This window comes from Squalius cephalus, assembly GCF_949319135.1.
Source record: "Squalius cephalus genome assembly, chromosome: 6".
Classification (NCBI taxonomy): domain Eukaryota; kingdom Metazoa; phylum Chordata; class Actinopteri; order Cypriniformes; family Leuciscidae; genus Squalius; species Squalius cephalus.
In genome coordinates, this window is record NC_137127.1 from 7,116,401 (window position 1) to 7,140,918 (window position 24,518).

The following is a 24,518-nucleotide window of genomic DNA, read 5'->3' on the forward strand; positions in this document are numbered from 1 at the left end:
TCAATTGGACAGAAAGAAAAGTTCAGAACTCGCAACTTCAACACAGTTGGCTGTTTGCAAAGTGTTGATTTATTTAGGAAGAGTAGCCTGCGTCACTTCAAGTGCAATGTGCTGTTTGAACAGCGACAAATAGTATCCTAACAGGAGGAAATCGGACACATCCAGTTGTTAGCCTACTGTGGTGCGTTAAAGTTCGTTGTTATTTATTGTTACTTATTGATATTTTTATACTGTGACAAAATGAAACAATTGTCAATCGTTTTATTTTTACGTTAAGCCAGTTGCAATTGGCTTTACAAAATCTCATATACTCTACTTTAGATTCAACATAAAGGCGTCTCTTAATTATTTCTGACAAATGATGCGAAATGCAACATGACACTGTCTTAATGCTGGATATTGCTTTGCCTATTAAATTATGATCATTGTAAAAAGAAGATGGGAAATGTTTCTTTTACCCAGAACACTCACGGGGATCTTACGGTCTGAGAGGGGCTCAAGGTTCAAGCTCGAACTAATCGAGTAGCATTTAGCCTAACAATTCAAATAGTCATTGAGATTATTTTTTTTTATTATTTCGCTATCAAACATTTCATTGACTCGAACATTTCAATTCGCTGCAAGATTTGGTGAACTATCCCGAGAATTAAAGCTAACGCGCATTTAACCTCGTATTGTCTCTTTAGGTACATTAAGTTTATAATAAGTTCTTGAAGTTGTTAACTTAAATGTGGCAATTGCATAGCAACAGTCAATTCAATTTAAAATGAAAATATTGTTATTATTACATGCTGTTACAAACCTTTATGACTGTTTCTTACACAAACGGAAGATGTTCTACGGAATGACAGCCTCAGTCCCCATTCACTTTTATTGTATGCAAAAAAAACAAACCATGCACTGTAAGTGAATAGGAACTCAGTCACTAACATTCTGCCTAACATTTCCTTTTGTGTTCCAAGGAAAAAAGAAAGTCAGACGGGTTTTGAACAGCATGCGGGTGGTTGAATGAGTTTTGTTTTGGGTGAACTATCCCTTTAAGTGCAATGTTCGCCTCGCGCAAAGCAAAGCTGCACTTTACCAGTTATCCCGAGTAATCAATACACTTTTCATTGTCACCGTCGGTTCTACAGCACAGATTCCAGTAATATCAATACTTCAGCGGTAAAACGTGTACGCCAGCTGGACGGGGCGCTTGGTCAATCAGCTTCATCTCAACCACAGCGCTTCTTGACGATGATTGGACGATCAAGGTGTATTTTTGTTGGTTTGCTCTGTCGTATTGTTGTTAGACCTTTAAACGCTTGGACGCCGTCCCGATGTCATCGCTCATTGGTCAGTCATGCGGTGTAGAATGTCGTTTGACCCAATCAGAACTCGAGAAGACTTTCTCCAGCTTGCAACAGGAGCTCGATATGAATGTTCTGTTGTAAATTATATGTGACCTAGTAGAAAGAGTGAAAAGTAGAGATAAACACGTTGGGCTAAGTAATATTTTGGGTTCTGGTGGGGATTCCTTAATAATCTGTTGGATTTTTTAAATTTTTTATTCTTTGTCTGTAAATATACAAGTTATAGATAGATAGATAGATGCATTTAATATGGGGTTTGTCATTTGCATTGTCTGTTATACATTTCAATATTCAGTTCTGAGCCTAGTTATATCTATTATCGCATAAACTATAAATTGATGTCTAACTTCTGTTAAGTTTTTAAATTAAAAATAACATGCACTAATTGTGTACACTTTACTATTTTACATGGTACTGATATTTGAAAAATACTAAACCATATCCCACCTCAATAGCAGCACAAGTGTTTTGCAATACAACATGAACACAATACCTAACAATTAGTAGATAAAGACACCTAATTTAAAGTGTGTCCATTTAATTTTACAAGTAAGAGGTAATAAATTATCGACAATGTATGGTTGGAGCTGTGGCGCTGGTCAGTCTGACATATGATGCTCATGGGAGACCTTGGGTACTAGTTTATCAATTACAAATTAGGTCAGAAGTGAAAATATGAACAATTAATTCATTGTAATATAACCAAGGACATGGTCAAGTCAGGTCACTAGATACCTCACTGTCCTCCTCTGACCTGTGCTCATTATGTGCTTATAAGCTGCTCCAGAATAAAAAAAACAAAGTTCAAGTTAGCTACAGCACCACAACCCCCTTCAGTAATGTTTAGCCACTAATCCGACCACAGCAACAAACGCAAAACCAATAAGCTTGTATTTTTTTAATAAGCAACTTGAGCTGCGCTTTATGTCTAAGAGTGTGACATGACGGCCTCTCCCTGTAACATCCATAATAGATAAACATGCTTGTTGACCAAAGCTCCAGCTGTACCTTGAAGATAATAAGTGCTATCTTTTGACCTTGCTTAATGGTTTCGAGCTATGCTGGGGGAAGCCTAATGTTTTTCTCCCTTTTGTCTCAGTAATTTACTTCAGTGATGTGAATGAGTCTGTTTCATATACATGGCGTAAATGCTCCTGGACGTTGGACTGAGCTGAGTGTTAAAAGCTCAACACAGCTCGCAAGAGATGGTTATATAAAAGGCCTATTTGTACACGCTTTATGTGGTGGACAAACATCACAGGGCAGATAATGTCCAGGCTTGCTTGATTTAGTTTGATGGACCTTTAGAAAAGAAAAAAAAAATTGCTTTTTGTAACTTACCTTTAGTCCTAATTAGTGCTCAAAATTCGTTGGCTAAAAGCTTTTCCCATGATGTTTGCCCTGTCCCACCCCCACTTTTCACTCAACATCCTCACACTCATCCACGCCTCACACAATAACATTTGATTGACTCATGTTAAGTCTTTCAAGTCGAGATTTATTAATCGGACGCATTCCAGTGCAGATTAGCAAAGCCCGGCCTTGATCTTTAGGCTCGCACAAGTAGAACCATGACACTGCTGAGAGGCCAGTGACAGCCAGCCTTTCATTCTCTCGAAAGCAACCCCCCTCACACACACACTCTGCATGAATTAATACAGGAGAGAGCTGTGCCTCTGTCGATGAGGGCAAGCAAGTAACAGGAGACTGTAATTACTGGGAAGGGAAGCTAATAGGTAGGCATGATATTTCACTGAAGTTAGTACCTAAACACAGCTTGTGGAAATGCTGGCATTGTGGGTAAACACTTAATAAAATGAAAACCCTCATGCTGTTCTAAACCTGTACGACTTTCTTTCCTCAGTAGAACACTTCTTTTTTTTTTCTTTTTTTTTCATACAGTGTAAGTTAAAGGGGTCCAATTGTGTTGTTTTGTAACCGATTGATATGGACAATAAACTTGTCACACAGGTTTGAAAAGACAGTAAATGATTTCAGTTTTGCCTTCCTTCACTCATGTAAGGCTGGTACAAAACATTTGCGTTGTTTTTCTTAAAGCATCTTGGAATCTGTTCCAGCCTAGAGATTCAGGTGGATATGATGCATTTCCAGGATGTCTTTGTTTCTTTTCTAATCCTTTGTATAATAATAGTAGATGCTAACCAACCTCTTCTACCTTTTTTTTCTTCTTCTGTCCCCAGGGGTCCTTACCAAATCAACCGGCAATTTGCTTCAAGGGGAACCAGGGGGTAAGATGAATGTGTTTTTCCTCACCCCTCCTGATGCCTAAAAATTGCAATCCTTTAATTAGACCTGATTGTCGAGTCGTGCAGCAAAAAACTCACGGCACCCCTCAGCCGCCTGCATACTCTCAATATTTCATGAGCTCCTGAACCATCGCCTGAAATGGAGAGGGAACTGTAGCTCGCAGTGACGCCACTCTAAGGGCCTGCCCGACTAGATTGGGAACATTTATATAATTATAGCAGCACGCATGTTCATAAGAGCAATTATGCGCCATAAATTAGAACAGTGTCATCGTTTGGATGCGATTCCTTGGTTTCTATCATTTGCGTGCCAGTGGTTTGGTTTATATGCGAGTATTGTTATTTACAGCTGGTGAAATTGGCAGTGCGGTCACACTGTATGGCCTAGGTGGATTTTTTTAGTAGGGGGTGCATTCCAGTGAAACGTCTGTAAAGAAAGATGCCTGTGTCTAAACGGATTAGCACATTCAGCCGTAGCACAGCTCCCCATCAGCGCCCGCTAGCCACGATCAGGCCCGTCGAAAACATGCTCATCTGATCCAGAAGCGGGACAGGAAAAGGACTCAACAAACGGCGGCCTGTGTGACTGGATTGCGGTCGGAAGCCCGGGAGAGGCTACTCAACACCCCCGAGCTGCTCGCCAGGTTACTGGGTCAGACTGGTGACTGGAAAGGCTTTGTCAAGAGCTCTAGGAAGAGGTGGGGGTGTTGGTAAACCCAAGGGAGCCTCTGTGTGTCTCTATGCCTGTTGTCTCAGTGCAGACATGAAAGACCCCGCGACAAGGAGGGGGATAACCGTGGCCGCTCTGTCTCCTAAAGCATCGCTCGACCCCCACTAATTCCACAATTATAATATGCAAAATACTGTCACATGTAGTCAAGCAATATCTGATCTAATGAAGTTTCTTCCGCTTTAAAATTGGAGTAGCATAGTTGTGTCAAGTGCGTAAAAACTGGAATCTGTTCTAATTGTCGAATTAGATATAGTGATTATATCTTTAGCCCATTACATATTCAAATTGGCTGCACTGAATTTGAGCATTCATCCCCTCCTCCTCAGATAATGGGCTGCTGGGCATTAATGAGGTATTTGAGCCGAGTGTGTGTGTGTGTGTGTGTTTGTATGTGTGTCAGGGTGACAAATTAAGCTATTACAGCTGGGGGTAGGGAGTGATGTTAAGTCCACAGTACTGAAACCAAGTTATCAGTCATTCTATTAGCCGTAACTTCGGGATGCTTCCACTTTAGTCAGGCTTGATATAATATTGAGCATCATAGTTTTACAATGGATGGATATCTTTGAACAAAACTTGGGAGATAGATGCTCCCATTTCTGCTCTTTCTTAGGCTATGTCTACATTAATCCGGATTCACTTGAAAACGCATCTTTTTCTCCGTTTTGTTCTTCCGTCCACACTGAGACGTCATTTTTGTACTGCGAAACGGAGCTCTTCCTTGATAATTTTGACAATGACATTTTCGCATTGTAGTGTGGACTGTGAAAACAGAGGTTTTTGAATACGATGACGCTTGTTTAGTCATGTGATGCGTATTGTACCCATAGATTGCTATGGTTATACCGGCCTTGTTGTGGCTGCTTATTCATGTTCATAGTGTTTTAAAAAATGTGTACAATCTTCATATTACATTCACCTTCACTCAGAGATGACTTCTGCAGAGATTACTGAAATTTGCTGTCTTGTGGCAAAACTAGGGCTATACGATATGGACAAAAAATGCTATCACAATTTTTTCATCAATATTGCGTTTTTTTTTTTTTTTTTTTTTTAAATCACGGTTTTGAAACAAAATTTTCTTACAAACATACTTTATAATTTTTTGGAAGCTGGTTTTATTGACAATATTTTCAGGCACCATATCTTTGCATAAATGATGCGTCACTGTGTTGGTTATTTATTCATGCCTTTTAAACTATTATCATATGTTGTGCAGTTCGCAAATGCCCGTATTATTGTTCGTATTACAAACACATTTTTGTTCACCCGGTTTGAAAGGTGCCATTGTTTTTCTATGTAAACGCGCTAGAGGGACGTCTTTAACTGTTGCGCTTGCCTCTTTTGCAGCATGTTGTGTATGACATTGGTGTGTCTATGCATCGCTCAAGGTAAAAGAAGTTCAACTTTAAAAAAACACACGTCTCTATCTTGTGTTTTCCACTGCAAAAATGTTCTGTGTGAATGCTTTGCCACAACGATAGTTTGACACTTTACCTGGCTCTATGATACATCATTTCAAGTCCTTATCCTGCCCTGAATTAATCTTCCCTGTTTCAGCGCTTTCTTCCAAACCCATTCTGTTCTCACGCCAGATTTAGGCGTGCTGCATTCATATTGCAAACACTGGTGGAAAAATCATGCTTTCTACGGTTTAGAAATCACGCATGATCACATCGCGATTTTATTACGATTTCAATTAGTCACACAGCCAAAGGCAAAACATGGGCAATTGTATTTTAGATGCCGGTTGGGTGCGACCCGGGTGCGTCAGTACGTGGTGAGATATTTTGCTAATAAAATTATTATGCCAGAAGAATAGTGTGAGAATTTTGGCTGGTCTCTCGCTATCATCTCAGTGAGATTTTATTATTATCTTTTATATATACTCCGTAAGATGATTTAAAGCGATAGTTCACCCAAAAATGAAAATTTGGTCAATAATTACTCATCCTCATGTTGTTCCAAAGCTGTAAGACTTTCCTTCATCTTCAGAACCCAAATGAAGATCTTTTTGATGAAATCTGAGAGCTTTCTGTCCCTCCGTTGACAGCTACGCAACTACCACTTTTACACAAAAAAGTTCAGAAAGAGATCGTAAAACTAATACATATGAATTAAGTGGTTTAGTCCAAATTTTCTAAAGAGACACAATCGCTTTGTATGATGAATTAAACTACTTAAACTCACTCATATAGTCAAAAATTACTATTTGACAAATAATCTACATTTTTCCCCCCTGATAATCAACATAACGCAGGGGAAACTGCAGCAGTGTTAAACTGCTCACAGTGTCATATAATTAACAACACAAACTATCAATGAATGAAACACGCTCTCACTGAGAGTGCCGACAGTTTCTTTTACACGCATCATTTTATTACATCCATGTATGTGGATGTGGTTACAGTCAAATCGCAGTAAAATCGCTCCGGCGCTCTGTCCTGTCTTGCCTGCACTCAAGATTATTTCTGAACTTTTGTAGCATGACTCCCGTCGCTTGACACGCTTACGTTCTGTCGCCAGCGGTCACTGTCGCTCATGTTGCCGGAAGTCGACAGCCTTCCATTAAAAATGAATGGGAACATGTCGTTGAGTGTCGCTGGCGGTGTGAACAGGGTCATTTTCTTCCACCTATAAGAGGGCTCTCCCATACCAGGGAATTCCCATAAACCTTGTCCTGGCTTGTCTCCAGAGTCCAGACCTTTGATGGGACAGCTTGGAAAAGTCAGGAAGTGCCCTGCTGAGAATTGTAAGCTGCCATTTTCCACTAACTTGACAATGCTTTGATAATGCGTGTTCACGTGGCAGTTAAGAAATAATTTAGCCATCATTGGGTTTTAACAGATGGGGGAGCTTTAATTTGCTCAATTCTCACCATCTGTGGAGGATGAGGATGATGCAACTGATGAGAAATAACACAGGAAAAGATGTTTCGAGTTGTAAAATTCCTTTCATATTACAGGGAGTTATCCCCAATCCTGGAGGATTTATAGAATCTGAATGCCTTTGATGGCTTCACTTGGGATGTTCGGGTTCAGTTCGGATTCTCAAAGACTGGGATTTCACATCACACGGCCCCATTTTCTTTTGGTAATTGGATTTTTACTGCACAGAATTAATTATCCAGAGGCTACAAATATATATGTCTGTCTCAATAAACAGTTCTCACGGGGTGAAATGTGAAGTGTCCTGCAGTTTGACAGGCTGTATCAGGACATTTTTGTTTGACCTTCTTCCAATGCTTGTATTATACATGGATTTCTATGATCTCATATTAATTGAGAGACTAAGACATGGCCATAAGTGAGAGAGCATATTAAATTAGAGAGCATATTATTATGCAGAATCATGTAAAAGCTGCATTGCACAATTTTCATAATTCCTTTAAGGGCCAGGAACAAATTAGGATGTCTGAGAATGATGAATGTCTCTGATGAAAAAGAGAAAGCTTTTAAAAATCTAGTTTAAAACGCATTTGTGATCTTTGCATTCATGTTGGGATCATACATTTTTGGAAAACTTTTACTGTATACCATTTTCAAAATGCAATTAAACTTTTACATGATTATGCATAGTATTATGCTCTCTAATTTAATATGCTCTCTTAAGTATAGCTGTGTATTTGTTTCTCGATTGATAACAGTGCATGCCATGTGTAAAATTGTGATATAGTTAATCTAAAAATGTCAAGTGGTATAACCATCAAATAAAAAGTAATATGATTTTCTTGAATATTGAACAGACAGTAGTCAGGGTAGACATCATTTTAATTTTATGTTTTTTCAAATGTCGTCTTTGACATTTTAAAGCCTGAACTAACCATGTCAAAAAGCATATATATATATATATATATATATATATATATATATATATATATATGTCATGGTTCTCTATATGAGTCCTCTAGTTGATATGATATTTGTGATATTATTTTATGATTTGGTGGACTTTTAATAAGACTTTTTTTTCTTACAATCTGCAGACAGTTACACCACGCAGACATTGCTAATTTTATGCTACACAAAGAATTAATTTCAAAATGTATTTAATTAGGAAATTTAAACCGTGTTCATCATAATGCATTGAAATTTTAATGTATTTTTGAATAACGAGATTTGTGAGAAATGCGTGTTAAGTCAGTGACCCTTATTTACTAAAAACACCTGTTTATGACTTAGAGCAGACAACCCAACAGCAGCAAGAATTCCTTCCTTAAAGGTTTTCTGAGTGAGTGTGTGTGTGTTTGTGAGTGTGTTCTGTGGGGGGTAAAGCATTTCTCTCTGAGATGTTCTCATGGTAAATGTGTGTGAATGTTTAGCTTCCCCCACCCATCTGTCTTCTCGTCATCGCTGTGATTGTCTCAGCCTCTTTTCTCTCGCTGGGATGCACCAGTTCTCCATCTCGCACCTCCGATGAGTGTGTGTACGTGAAATTGTGATGGAGTCTCAGAGAGTGTGTATGAGTGTAAATGCATGTCTGTATATGCGTTGTAGGGATCCTCTGTAGCTCAGCTAATTGGATCTGAGGATGAGGCAGTGTACCTATTTTACTCTTGGGATCTGTGAATTTTGTATGTATGGTCAGTTCTGTTTGTGACTGGTGAATGAAAGTGTGTCTATTAGTTGCTGTGCTTGTCTCAGCCAGGGCCTCTGTGTGTGTGCGAGCCTGGCTTTTTTTCCTTATTGAAAGCTAATTAGAATGACAATAAGAGGAATGAGCGTAGAACGCAGAGTCTCTGGCAGCAGAGGCTGTGTGTGGGGGAGCTGTCCCACGTGTGAATGAAAGGGCACACGCCGATTCTTTCATCCAGATGTGACGTGCTTGGCGACGTGCACTGGGACCCGAGTGCCCGTCTTGTCTGGGGCCCAGTGTTTTGACTGGCAGAGCTGTTTTCTGCACGGTTTTGACAGGCCATCTTTGACAAAGTCCTTGCAAGAGCAGGGAGGATCTTCTTTTTTTTTGTGTCAGAAGAAGTCTTTTAAATAATACTGTGAGCTTATGGTGCATTCAAGTCAGAAAGATTGTATTTTGAGTTTGACACACATGAATGTCACCAAGCTCAGGATTTTATTTAAAGGGATAGTTCACCCAAAAATGAAAATTCTGTCATTAATTACTCCCATTCATGTCATTCCAAACCTGTAAGACTTTCGTGTATCTTCAGAACACAAATGAAGATATTTCTGTTGAAATCTGAGAGTTTTCTGTCCTTCCATTGACAGCTACGCAACTGGCACTTTGATGCTTCAAAGAATTAATGAAGAGATCTTAAAGACATCTTAAAGAGAAAATTTTCTGAAGTGACTCGATTGCTTTATATGATGAGCCGATTGAATGAGGTTCATTCTCGCGCGTCAAGCAAGTTCAGTTGAGCTTCTGTTTATGTTCGCTGATCATTGTTAATATGTGAATAAAAAGCTTAAATTCAATCTACTCATCATATAAAGCCATCATGTCTCTTTTTTACTAAACCGCTCAATTCATATGGATTACGATCTCTTTATGAACTTTTTGAAGCGCCAAAGTGGTAGTTGTGTAGCTGTCAATGGAGGGACAGAAAGCTCTCAGATGAACGAAAGTCTTACAGGTTTGGAACGACCTGCCTTAAACTTTTAAGTACAACTAACTTAAAATACGTTAAACTGACTTGTTGAATCTTGTATAACTTTCTTAATCTTCTATAACTTATAACATATAAAAATCTTATTTTGATGAGTTAAAGCAGTATAAAAACATATACATATTGATCATATAATTTTTTACAATGCAGTTCCTTCATAAAGAAATGCAATATAAAAAAAGATTTGCAGTTATAAGTTTATCTAGTAGTGATAAAAAAAAATCTAAATAAAAGCTTTGGTAAAGTAACTTTTTGGTAATTGGTTAGCTGAAATCTTCATGCTATAAAGGGTGTTTTGTTCTCAGGTTATAAATTAAAATAATAATCATCAATTCATCAATAAGCAAACTACATTTACATATTGCTAAATAGCATCATTGTTGGTAACGCGGAAGTGTCTCCACACTACTGACATGTAGCTTATCCACAGTGTGTACACAAAATGGACATTGACTCAGTCAATACACGTTATCGAAGAAGTTTCATTTTTTGTCAGGAATTTTGGCAGAATATTTTTGTCATTCTTTCTTCTCACAATCATTCTTATATAGTCAAAATGTGTGTGTTTTTGTTCTACCGAAATGTTTCTACCCAGCAACAGATATGTGGAATATTCATTATGTCGAGCTGCCCAGATGAAATGGACTTCATGCTTTTGTGACAGGTGCAAGTTGATCGAGAGACAGGCACGATAAGTTGTGGTATTTGTCAGAAATATGCAAATAATGGTGAAATGTGGCAAATGGGTAAATTTGGCAAAACAAGTAGTGCTCAATGTTTATTTATTTTTATGCATACCAAGAACCTCAAGTAAAGCATATTTGGTTTCAAAAGGATCTTCCTCTGAAGATAAATGTGATTAATGTGGAAAATGTGGTGTGTATTCAAAACTCTTCCAAAAATGCTGTACTGTACATCTCACATGGCTTAGCAAAGCCAAGAATTGCAAAGGGAAGATCACAGACACTTCAGGCCTTTCATGCACGGACACACACAGGGCACGCTCACAGTTCTGACGTGTCTGGACCGACTTCTGAAAGAGTGCGGCTCTGAGTATATCACCCATTAACGGGCCGCACCTCTCAAACGCACCAACGTTCTTTGATACCATAACCCACTCATTATTTGATGCTTAAAACCTCATATTATTGTCTCCTTGAGTTTTAAATGTTCTCTTTTCTTTAAGCATGCCTGCGTCCTGTTGCTGTGGATGGGTGGATGCATTGATTCTGTGCCTGCAGCAGGGGGCTTTGGCTCGGCCCAGCAGGATGCATCGCTTCTAATAGTTTATAGTAGTTTTTCATCACATGGGTTGTTTAAATGTTATTTGAAGAGCATTCATGGCCGCGTCTAGCCGTCACGTGAATGCAGCGTGAAACGGAAACCTCTTTCAGGTTTGTTTTTGTTCGTGTAGCTTGTCTGTCATGGCCATCCGGCAGTCTGGAGTGTGACTGCTCGGGAAATGAGCAATGGTCGTGTAAATAAACATTGGCATAAAAGCATTCTGCATTTCAGGAACAAGTTGTTTTGACCAGTTTCTGTCCTAAGGCTTTGAATGAAGACAAGCTTGAGGTACAATGAAAAGGTTATTATATTGTGACTTAATATTTTAGAATTTAGAAACTTTTCCTCTCACACATTTTCTCTCTCTCACTATTGCAACTTTTTTTTTCTCTTGTAATTGCACCTTAAATCTCACAATATCTTAACAATGACACTTCAATATCCCATGATTGAAACTTTTTTCCTGTAATTGTGGCTTTAAATCTCCGTATTTTGATCTCAAATTTCACAAATACAACTCTTTACTCACAATTGCAACTTCATTCCTCATTGTGACATTTAGTTCTTGCATTTTACACACACACACACACACACACACACACACACACACACACACACACACACACACACACACACACACACACATGTCTGGTGCACTATCTTTGTGAGGACTCTCCATAGACGTAATGGTTTTTATACTGTACAAACTGTATATTCTATCCCCTTACACTGCCCCTATCCCTAAACCTACCCATCACAGGAGACATTCTGCATTTTTACATTTTCAAAAAAACTAATTCTGTATGATTTATAAGCTTTTGTACCCATGGGGACCTCAATTTAGGTCCCCACGGTGACACGAGTCCCCATAAGTCTGTGTGCATTCAGGTTTAAGTCCCCACCGGTGTAGAAAAACATGTCCACACACACACACACACACACACACACACACACACACACACACTATTTAAAGGACCTGAGCTAACACACACACACTATTTAAAGGACCTGAGCTAACATGAACTGAAAATGAGCAGTTGTATTTTTATTAACAAACAATAACAAAGATTATTAAAATCTGTAGCAAATGTCTTGCTCATTAGTTAATGTTAACTAATGAGACCTTATTGTAAACTATTTTAAACTTTCTCACAATTACCTTGTTGTTTTTAACTCTGCAGAAAAATGCTTCCGAGAACCTGTTTGATAACATCATTTGAAGAAGTGACTTGTAATTGTGTGTACGCTTTAATATTCAGTCTGTACAGGCCTTTTTATACTATCCTTAATTGCTCTTTGAACGTTTCTGATCTCCCTGCATTTCCCACCAATCCTGTGTATAAAAATACAAAAACTACTACACATGCTGAGCGAAGACTGCCTTGAACCTTTCAAAGCTGGCGTTGTGTATGAATTTTCAAAATGTGCAACATTAACCAATCAAAACGTAGAGAACTGTTCCACTATTGTAATCTCAGAGGCCAGTGAGTGTGTGGACGCCCCCATAGACCTGCCTCTATTTAATTTGCGCAGACTCGTCACTATAGTAACTGATAGGCGAGTGGAGGATGGCTTCTGGCTGCTCTGTGAATGGGGTGCATATGAAAGCAGCATGCGGGGTGCTCTCCTCCCCCATTATCAACACACACACACACACAACACACACACACACACACACACAAGGATGGTTATGGAGTCAGGTCGCCCAGTGCTTACTGAGCTTGACAGATAAGCCCTCAGGTGCTAGAGAGGAGAGAGAGACAGATTTTGCTTGGCATCCGAGGCAGTTCCTCAGGGGATGAGGCAGCCACCACAACCCCCCCCCACCACCACCCCTCTTTCAGCTCCACAACTTCTCTTTGCCAACCCCCCTTTATCCTTAAACCAACCCCCATGCATCAACAGACATCCACCCCCCTCTGGTTCCTCCCCATTTAAATGTAACGGACTTCAGACCGGTACAGACAAGCTCATGCACTGCACTCACAATATGTGACTCATGGCATACTAGTTGATCATATCATAAATGGTGTGGTTGAGAACTAGGGCTGGGTATCGATTCAGATGTTACAATTCGATTCGATTTCGAATCTCGATTCGATTTTCGATTTCGATTCGACTCAATGAATATATATTTAACACAAATCCTATATTTATTTTTAAAAAAAAGTAAAAAAAAAAGTGAACATTAGTTTGCAAGTGGTTAATTAATAAAAAGAAATTAAGAGCTACAAACCTGTATATTAAACTCTTTTTATTTTAGATACACTTGGGTACATTAAAACAGAATCATATTTACCTGTGCCCTTCCTGTCTAACAGGTAGGACATATGCAGAAATTGAATAGTGTTATCAAACAGTCTGCGCTGTATTAATTATAAATTATATATAGACTAATCCTTATTAAAGTTACAAAAGTTCTTTAGTCAAGAGCAGTGAGTGTTTTTTCTATGTTCCCTTTGTTCTTTGATTCATTTTAACGAAAGATATAATTAGTGGCTACTGTGTACTATCCCTTTAAGAACAGCCGCTGCTGACAGAGACGCGGATCTGACACGCGCCTCATTCTCTCACGAGTCACAACTTTTCACGTTCATCATAAGACTGCTCTTATGTTATGAAGATACTCGACAAAAAGACATTTTGGCATAATTGTGTGTTATTGTTCGTTCAAGCGCGAAAGATAACTCTATTCTGGGCTGTTTTGTGCGCACGCACGATATCAGCGCGAGTCTTTCTGTGTGTCACAGTCACGACATTCACAGGGAGCAAGCTCTTTTTTGTCTTGTCGCGCATGAATGGTTTGAAAACATTTGCATGAATAAGAGCGGGATTATGTAACAAAAATTAACAGATGCTGCATTAATTGCGTTAACAGCCCAAATTTCTTAATTTCATAAAAAATCGCAGCATTTTGCGTCATATAATTGCGTGGGCTTGACATTGGGATTGCGATATGATTAATCGTGCAGCACTAGTTGAGGTTATTTTATGATTAAGATAAAACAAACATAAAATCTCACATCATTAGCTATAAAATGGAGTTTGCAAGCCTATGAACAGTGGAGGAAAACTAATACTGGCTTTTGGGTAATAGATAAATAAATATGGAAAAAAACTCGATTCGTGGTGTTTGAGAATCGATTTTGAATCGACCACATTTAAAAAAATGATTAATCGAAAAATCGATTTTTTTGCCCAGCCCTATTGAGAACCCATGTTTTTTTGAGAAACATGACAGGGTTTCCCAAAAGGTAGAACGCATTATCTTTCTCCCTTCTTAAGTGCCACTTGTTTAGAACTATTGTAATTTCATCTCTGGAGCCAAGACTGAAACTCTTCGATCGTTCATGTTTTAAATCTCTTTAGACACTATGATAGATTCCACTGGTTTGAAATCTGGCTGACCGATTGTCAAGTGTACATACTGAGAGAGCGGCAAGGAGGAACAGAAGTAAAAGAGGAGGGCAAGAAAACCAGAAACCAGTGAGATTTTGAGTTGCTATGTTGCACCATACACTGTCTCGTTCATATACACTACCCGAGTTTGGGCTTGGTAAGATTATTTTTTTAAATACTTTTATTGAGCAATAATGCTTTAAATTGATCAAAGGTGATAGTAAATAAGTGTATAATGTAACAAAAGATTTCTATTGCATTCGGCCGTTACTGGAAGCCAGTGATTATGGTTTATAAATATGGATATTTTTCTTATAAAAACGCTTCAGAAGACCTTTTATTGACTCCCTGGAGACGTAGCCTATGGATTACTTTTATGATGGATGAATGTGCTTTTTTGGGCTTTAAAATCTAAGTTTCCATTCACTCCCATTATAAAGCTTGGAAGAGCCAGGATATTTTTTAATATAACTCTGATTGTGTTTGGCTGAAAGAAGAAAGTCATATACACCTAGGATGGCTTGATGGGGAGTAAATGATGGGATAATTTTCATTTTTGAGTGAACTATCCCTTTAAATACTTCCCCCTAATGTATCTTGCGTTAGATAAAAAGAACATTACTTCAGACTTTTTTAACAGTAACTTGAGCATCAGTCTCATAGTGTACACTTAAATCAGATGTTGTGACGGTCATTTGCTCAGTTCATAATTCACAGTTCCCATAATTCCTCCATCTCGCCCCTTATGTAGTGGATTATCATTAGCACTGGAATCTCAAGCTCTGTATTCTCTCTCTCTCTCTCTCTCTCTCTCTCTCTCTCTCTCTCTCTCTCTCTCTCTCTCTCTCTCTCTCTCTCTCTCTCTCTCTCTCTCTCTCTCTCTCTCTCTCTCTCTCTCTCTCTCTCTCTCTCTCTCTCTCTCTCTCTCTCTTTTTTTTTTCTTTCTTTCATCCCTCTCCCCCACCCCTCTTTTTGTTTTTCTTTTTTCGGATGAGTGGCTCTGTCCGTTTCAGATCAGGGGGTCATGTAGTCCCGTTTGTCGGTCCTGGGCAGGGATGTCCCAAACCCCACCCTTCCCCCACCCCCTTCCAACAGGCCACACGTTCCTGCTGCTTATGAATAATATAGGCCAAACTCCGTGCCATCGCATGCGGCGGGAACAAAAGACGAGCGCCTCGCAGGAGCCGTAGACGAGCGTGCTGCGTGAAGAGAACAATGGTGCCGATCGCGGTGAAGACTGACTGTAGGGTAGAAGGAACCAGCGGAACTAATTTAACCAGGCCAAAGACAACTGAACTCTAAAGTAGAAAGTGCTCATTACGTGACTGGTCAAAGTCAAAGAATCATAGCTAACACTATAATTGCAGAAGCAGAGATAAAAGCTACATGATTTTGGACTGCTGGAAACTTCCCTTCTGTTCTGAAACGTAGAGATGGTTAAAGACACCATGAAATCAAAATAGACAATTCTTGTTTTTTTATGTTATACTGCAGTATATATTATTTCATTTTTTGAATTCATATGCCCTTAATCAAAATAACAAAATCAGACATCTCTGATGACGTGTTTATTGGCGTGAGGGTGGGACAACTTGTCACTCACATGACAAACCACAACCAATCAATTCCAAATGCACAAAATCAAGTCCCGCCCTACATTTTTCTTCTTGTCCGAGAAGCAGTTTAACTCTATGTCACAATAGGGAAGAAAAGACTATTGCAAACTTCTATTTCATGCTGATTTGAATCAATAAGTCAACTGGCAGCAGTTTTGTTTACTAGGTGGCTGTCAGTTTCAAGCCCTAACCTGAAATAATGATGCCAAGTTTGAGGACGAGATGTTCTGTTTCGTCTCTTACATACACTGACCCAATACGGCTTAAGAAAGAGAAAAGAAAACAGCACCTGAAACAACACGCCAGCTTCTCTTCTTTCCAAACAGATGTGCGCTTCGTAGGAACAAAACACAAGCATTTAAAGTCATAAAATCTCATGAGCGGAGAAAGTTTTGAGTACTTTAAATCTGGGGAGCAGTGCATCTCACCACCTCATAAAAACATTATGATGTTCTTAGAGAGAGGCAGAGTTGTTTTTTTCCATGGTTGCTACAAAGCACAGCCTTTGTCTCGTCCTCATTGGCCTTGGCCCCTGCTAAGTCGTTCTGTTCCAGCCCAGTTCACACCTTACAGCCGACTGAAAGTATTTGACATCTCCAAACACACATGGCACCGTGTGGCAGATGTGTCTGAAGATGGGCCGCAGACGAAGGCTTTCTGTCGTGCTCTGCTCCCTTGTGGCTGTTATGACGTGGATGAAGCCCACCTAATGTGTATGTGTTAATGCTATTGGCAGTGGAAAATGTTTAACTTAAAGTACTGTTGTTTGGCATAGTGACTTTGCTGAATTGGTCTCTAACTGTAAGAATATAATTCACTTATAATTGCGTACTTGCGTGTACAAAAAAGTTCTGGCTGATATTAGAGATTTTATGGTCTCAGTAGATTTTTGGTTATACACTACCTAAACTAAAAGTTTGGGGTCAGTATGATTAAATAATAATAATAATAATAACACTTTTCCTCAACAAAGAATTAACCATTAATGGAATTAACAAGCATTAAATTGACATTTATAATGTTACAAAAGATTTCTATTCAAATAAACGCTGTTCTTTCTGTTCATCAAACAAAAAATGTATCACGATTTCCACGAAAATATTAAGCAGCACAACATTAATAATAAGAAGAAATGTTTCTTCTGCAGCAAATCAGCATATTAGAATGATTTCCGAAGGATAATCTGACACTGGAATAAATTACATTTTAAAATAGAATAGAAACAGTTATTTTAAATTGTAATAATATTTAACAATATTACTCTTTTAATTGTATTTTTGGTCAAATAAATGCTTTGGTGAGCATAAAATATATATATATAGAAAAATATATATAAATAATTTAATAACGCTGTTAAATGTAATCTTTCACAAATCCCAAAATGAAAAACCATTTTAGTTCTGTACATTTAGAATTTTGTGATGATTCACTTGTAGCATTTAATGAGATTTTAGTTTTAATAGTATAGAATTTTAATATTTATTTATTTATTTATTTCCCCCATGGGATGGTTCTAATTGTAATCCTAAATTTAAGTGATTATATTTAATTTGTTAAATTCTATAGATTTTTGCACTATAACATTTTCAAAGTGGTTTTATGCACAAATATGTGTGTATGGTTCGTAAATGAGACTCACTGTGAGAAAACAAGGTGAATGACACAAAGGGCTTGAATATCAATCATCACAAATGCACAAGGCTTGTTGAGAGAGATAACGTTTCAGTAACAACCCTTGAAGCAGTCTGTATTTGCATTGTAACCTTTCTGATGTACTACGTACTGTACTGATCTAAAAGCTGATAAAATTTCACCTGCCGAGATGGGTGTTGGCTCTCACTGGAGGAATAAACACAAAGAGAAACGAAAGGCAAATGCATTAACAATCAACTTGAAACACAGATAATGAACTTTGCTCAAAGCTTTTGGATTTCTCTGACACTTTTGAATCTTGGTTTAAGAGTGGATACCAACAAGTTATATGGAAGCCCTACTTTTATTGGTATCTCTTGCTTTATATCTCTCTTAAGGCCCGTTCACACCAAGGACAATAACTATAAAGTGTTAATATAATTGTATGAGAATATATACCATAACTATAACGATAAGGACACAGAAGAATGATATCATTGGAATCGCTTTCAGAATTATTATTTTTTTCAAGCTGATGAATTATAAAAATATTGACAGCCACTTTAAAGAGCTCAAGCATTTAAAGGTAGGGTAGGCAATTTCGGAGAGGCTAGCAATAGCAAGCTAGATTTGAAAGCGTTAGATCCCATCCTCCATTCAGAGTGTGCAAAGCGGTACGAGACTCATGTCTCAAAGCACATAACATTCCAATAATAATGAACGTAAACAACTTACGGAGCTCTTACTTGTACCACCTGACTGCTGCAGATTCATTTCAGCGTTAATGGTGTTGACATAGAAACGTATAAATCCGGGTCTGAGGACATGAACGGCTCTGGGTAGAACGTCACGGGTTGCCGTTTTTGTAATTGCGGTTACAAAATGGCGTGAACACAGAATTAACTCATTGTTTTGGTACAGTACGTAGATTTTAACAGCGAATTCGGACCGAATGCAATGATTGGATGAACGTTTTTTGATCCTGAGACTTCCATAGAGGATATATGTACATGTTTTAATATTTAGACCACTTCTATTATTGTGAAGAGAGCTTCAACCAGTATAACAAAAAGTGTTTATTAAAAAAAAAACCAACCGTTAAAGCAGCAGACGACAAAACGGCAGTGCGTGCTTAGAATATACAAAACGATATTATCCACTGGTGTGGACGCTAATATAGTTATTGGTGTGAAGGGGCCTTTACTCAGATCTAAGTGGCTTGGTGTGATCCTACCGTCCATAAAAAACAACATTCTCCCTGGAGACAGAAGCTGGGAACCAAGGGGGTAAATGACATATGGTTATGAAGATCGAGGAGAAAACCGGGAATGGAAAAAGAGGAATGTCCCCAGAATGGACTGACCTGCATGACATTGATTAGAATCAGAATATGAAGTGTGCATGGTGGTTGGGCCAAGGGTCGACAAGTGAATGTACCACGTGGAGGAGATGGGGACCAAGGGTTGGGGGGAACGCTTGTCTCCCGGAGGGTAGGGGATGGGGGATGTGATGTTTTGGGAAAAGGGGGCTTTAAGGGGGGTAAAGACTGTAAATCCATGGCTGTGAGGTGACTATCTTTTGTTTGTCGGTGTGGCCATTTGAAACGCAAATGATTATTCATTCCTGTGCACCATTGATCTACTTCTGGGACCTCCTTGTAATGACTTGTTGAATTTGGGCGAAGATGTCTACCACTTTTGGCAGTGTCTTCCAGCAGGACTATAGCTGTTGGCTGACCGTGATGCTTTTTTTGGTTTGTTTCAGGAAAATATGCATTAGTCTCATCATGCCCTACTGCCTTGTTTTTTTGAAGCTGAGGACATAACTGGGTCATTCCCCGACTTAACCCCCATGAGTGTCCATCGTCGTAGCAGGCTACTGTTTGCTAGCATGTTATGACTGCTTGTGAGTGCTTGTTTTGTTGCACGGAAAACTAACAGATAATGATGGGGGCAGGGTTCGTTCTGTGGGGGTAGTGGAGCTGAATGTGTGTTTGTGAGACTGGAAGCTTTTTATTGGCTCCATGTGGCCGACAGTGCTTATGGTTGTACTGCGTGACCGGGCATTTGTGACAGCCAAAACCCTTTTCTGTGGTGACCGTACATGCTTTTTTTAGATCTGTAGGATGGTAAATTGCTTGCTAGAGTATTAATACACTTTACTAAACACAGCTGAAATGAGTCCAGCATTTTTCTAAAAAATGAAGAGGTCAGTGTTTGTGTTTTCTAGAACGTTTTTGAAGCATGCAGTTGTAAGAAAGTTGGAACAATGAACCTATAGGATTATAAACAGTGCATTTTATTGATTTTTGTTGCAAGAGGCCTGCAAATATGATAATGCCTTTGTAAATAAAGACCCCCTTCTTACAAATATATAGGCAACTGTATATTTCATACATTAAGGCCCATATTATAATTGTTATATTTTGCTTCTCTAGTCATTGTACACATGCGGATGAAGAGAGTTTGGCTGCATCTGAAATCACATACTCCCTTGAGTAGGTACTTATTTTGAATAAGTAATTACTTCACGAGTATGTTCTATATAGTATGAATGTACTACTTTCACTATGCTGTCATTATCATGTGACCTGACATTCGCAAATCCTCTCCCGTGGCCTCATGGGATAGTAAAGTGTCCATCGTATGCACACTTCAGAATCTCGCCGGAAGTAGGAGGTCATCCATGTACTTTTTGCCTACTCTTTATGAGTACTGTGAATTCAGACTTTCTTATATTGTCACATACTGTTTTTCGCCTTCTATATAGTAGGGAAGTTTGTAGTTTGTGAAGTTTTGTTTGTGGTTGTTTGGTTTTTGGCCCATTTCTTGCTGTAGAAGTAGAAGATGTACATTTTGATTTGTGAGTTTTGATCACTGGTGGGAAAATTGTTCATTCTCTGTGGACAAAGGTTGCACTATGCGTTTTTGAGAGCTTTCATGCCCTAGGACATTGATGCATTCTTTAAACCAGTCTTTAACCAAACTTGCTCACACAGCATAACCCTGCATATTTGAAAATACCCTGTGGCTCCATTTGACTGGGGTTTTAAAGGTGCCTTGTTATTCCCTGCCATTTCATTTATGGAAAATCACACACCTGAAAACTGTTTTTAAATGATTTAGGTGACTTTTTGTGTCCCATAATCATTTGCCACCTCACTTTTGGACACGTTCGAGCACAAATGATAGACTGCTGCCTCCCAAACAAAAATAAAGTATTTAAATTATGCGGACACTACCCATCCATTTCCCTCAAATCTAGGACGCTGCCTCAACTAAAACATCCATCATCATTATCTGCTTGAGGCTGTTTGAAAGGAAAAGCTGTTTTTAATGACACCGCAATACCTGTTACTTAATGAGTTTGTATTTTGAATTGCCTTTCTGTATTAGTGAAAGTAGGTTTCTAGGCCTCCCCGAAGAATACGGCTTGTCTTTTAATATCAGAAATAGCCTGCCTAAAGCCTTAAGTTATATAGTATAGAAGCCGCCGGATGAGTTGAGTGCCGCGAGGTCGATTGTACGAACCGCTTTTGCTCAGACTCTGTGTGTCGCTCACAGCGTTCCCTCACCATGTGTTTGGCAGTCTTGAAGCACTGCTTTGGCTTTGTGCATGTAGAGTTGGCCAGAATCTTATTGATTCCTTTTCACAGGACTTTAAACAGGTACTAGTGAGGTCACGCTGCCGATGTTACTTGTTCAGGGCTGCATTTGTTTTGGTCGCCCTCAGATGACTGTGAGTATTATGTAACTGACTCAGTTACTGAGCCGTGACCCTTGCGTTGCCTCAGAACACAAACTCAGAGCTGCAGTCGATCTGGCATGAATAAGTCAGAACCTATCAAAGCACAGTTTTGCTGAAAGGTTTTGTAGCACTGAAGAGGTTGTAGCTTACTGTTGACAACTAGAAAAGAAAATACCTTTTTCCAATTATAACTAATAATGCTGCATTGATAAATAGACAATAGTTTACGTAGATTGCCTGTCTTGAAGTTTATTTTTAGCTCTGTTTGCGTTCGCCATTTTTGGCATCCTACCATTTATTAAAGCTGAGCAAATAGCACATACTCTGTTGAAAAATATAAAGGTTTCTTTGGCTCATTTGCTTATTCATGCCTTAAAAAAGAAGAAAAGAAAAAAACATGTTCATTACAAAACAAGAACATATGAAAAACTGTCTTGCATTCAAGGTGCTCTATGCAATTAGTTTTTTTGACTGTATGCAGTCAGTGTGTTTGCAGAGATGTAGGAAACATGCAAAGTTTCTACTAAGTTTTTACTATAACCATGTTTAGCGACTGTGTGTTGTGCAGTAGGACGCTTGTTACAAACCCACGTTAAGCTCATATAATTAGCAAATGAGTTTTTTTTTTTTTTTTTTTGCAGAAATAGCCAAAGACAAATCATCCCGCCATGAAATAGGTTTTGGTACAGAAAGTAGGCCTACCTTCTCTATGAAAGTACTGTAATATCTTAACTGCTTAATGAGGACATGCAACGTTTTATGTACAAGTTGAATACTGTGTTTTGGTGAGTCGTAAGAGGAGCTCATTTGATTGGTTTATTGAATGAAAGATGTTTTTTCCAAAAAGCTTTGTTTTTATTAAGTGCATTGAGCTAGAGCTTTTCTCGATTAAACAAAAGCCAGTGTGTTTGGAAAGGCAAGGAATTCCTTTTTTTTTTTTTTTTTTTATGCATGTATGTACAATATAATGAAAGTTAAATCTTCTTGGCATTATCTGTTCTGGAAGGGTATTTCCATTGCTTAAAGGAACACTCCACCGTTTTTTCATATTAAACTATGTTATTCCCTTAACTGAGACGAGTTGATGCATACCTCTCGCGTCTCAGTGCGTGCACTCAATCGCTCTGGCGCACGGTGACACTTTGATAGCACTTAGCTTAGCCCAGTTCATTCAATGGTACCAAACAGAGATGAAGTTATATGAAGTAAAAGGATAACTATAATGTATGGCGGAATAGCACTTTTGGGAGTAGTTCGACTTGGCGCAGTAAAAAGTCACGTTGGTTCTACTTCTAATGACAGTGAGAGGGAGAGGGGGAGAGGATTTTTCAGGCGTGACTTTTTACTGCGCCGAGTCGAAGTACTCCCAAAAGTGCTATTCTGCCATACATTATAGTTATCCTTTTTAACCCGCTTAGAAAAGCGCCACGTTTTATTTTGTGTCACCATACTTGGTCGTGTAACTACTCGTGTAACTGTATTTAAATAGGGAAAATGTGGAGGTGTTTGGTTGCTTCTAACTTCATCTCTGTTTGGTACCATTGAATGAACTGGGCTAAGCTAAGTGCTATCAAAGTGTCACCGCGCGCCAGAGCGATTAAGTGCACGCACTGAGACGCGAGAGGTATGTATCAACTCGTCTCAGTTAAGGGAATAACATAGTTTAATACGAAAAAACGGTGGAGTGTTCCTTTAAAATAGGCATTCTGAAGCATGGGGGTATGAAAAAATATCCATTTCACATAATCACACTGTTTGTGTGCATGTATATAAGGGGCATGATTTAGGGATACCTTTTAATAAATGTATATTTGGAATTGAATTAAACGTTATTGACACAGGTCTGAAATGTCTTTGTTTTTCTTTTCATCTAACAGTATATCAAGATTCCTGCTTCCTCGGATTCTCCTGATGCTTTCCGCGTCTTCTCCTTCTATCTGTCCAGTGACAGTAAAGACAAACCTCAGGCCAGCTTTGACTGTATTCACCAGTATGTTTCTGGGTAAGACACTGATGTAAAACTTAATCAAATGAGGGAAAACACTTCACAAACAAAAGTTCAAACGTATAATATAATATTAAAGGGGTCATGACCTGAGAAATCTAATTTGTTTTGATATTATGAGATATAAGAAGTCTTCGTACCAGTAAAACATTCAATTTCTCAACAAAGCATTTATTTAATAAAGCTCCAAAAACAGCTCGTTTTGATATTGCGGGATCTGTGAATAATTATACATCATCGCACTATAGGCTCCGCCCACTGGCATTCAGTCTCTTAGCGGCTGACACTTGCTACACTGGATGTGAGCGTCACGTCAAAAACATATAGAACTCATTATAATCACTGACACTGTCTACACTGATACAGTATACAGATGTGCGTTCAGATTCTGATGTACTCCATGTATTTGAGTCTGTTGACAGGACAAATGAAAGGGTGACATTTTTTTCTCTTTAATGCATCCAGTTTAAACAGCTCATTTGCGTCTCTGTACAGATTCAGAAGAATCCCAGCATTGGAAAAAAGTGGGTGGTTTATTTTAATGGCGTCCCGGAGCGTTTCGGAGGATTATATGTTTGTTCGGAGCATTTTGTTTTGTAAACGAGACAGTCGAGTTCTCGAAGAATCTTTTGTTGAAAGATGAAGCAGTTAACTGTATTTAATCTGACAGAAGCTGCATCACACACTGCAAGTAAATGATTTCATAATGCTTTGTCTGTAAATTATGGTTTTATATGGATAATGTTTTCAAAACACTTACTCGTGTGCAATAGCGAGTGGGGGTTGAAGGTGTTTCTTATGCAATGACGTCGTCAGTCAATCAGAACGGTGATTGAGCCTTAAAAGTGATTTTTCCAAAT

At 38.7% G+C, this 24,518-nt stretch overlaps 1 protein-coding gene across 2 annotated transcripts in view; it reads left to right on the plus strand.

The window, feature by feature from the left end:
- The window catches only part of LOC307160811 (RNA polymerase II elongation factor ELL), a 43,228-nt gene that overhangs the window by 233 nt on the left and 18,477 nt on the right, over positions 1–24,518 (plus strand). Inside the window, exons 2-3 of one of the 2 annotated variants that reach the window (XM_079875064.1) lie at positions 3,554–3,601; positions 23,531–23,655. In XM_079875064.1, coding sequence (XP_079731190.1) covers positions 3,554–3,601; positions 23,531–23,655 — 173 coding nt within the window. Of the gene's footprint in view, positions 1–3,553; positions 3,602–7,321; positions 7,446–23,530; positions 23,656–24,518 lie in introns of those variants that run through there. The other variant, XM_079875065.1, reaches the window with a different exon arrangement.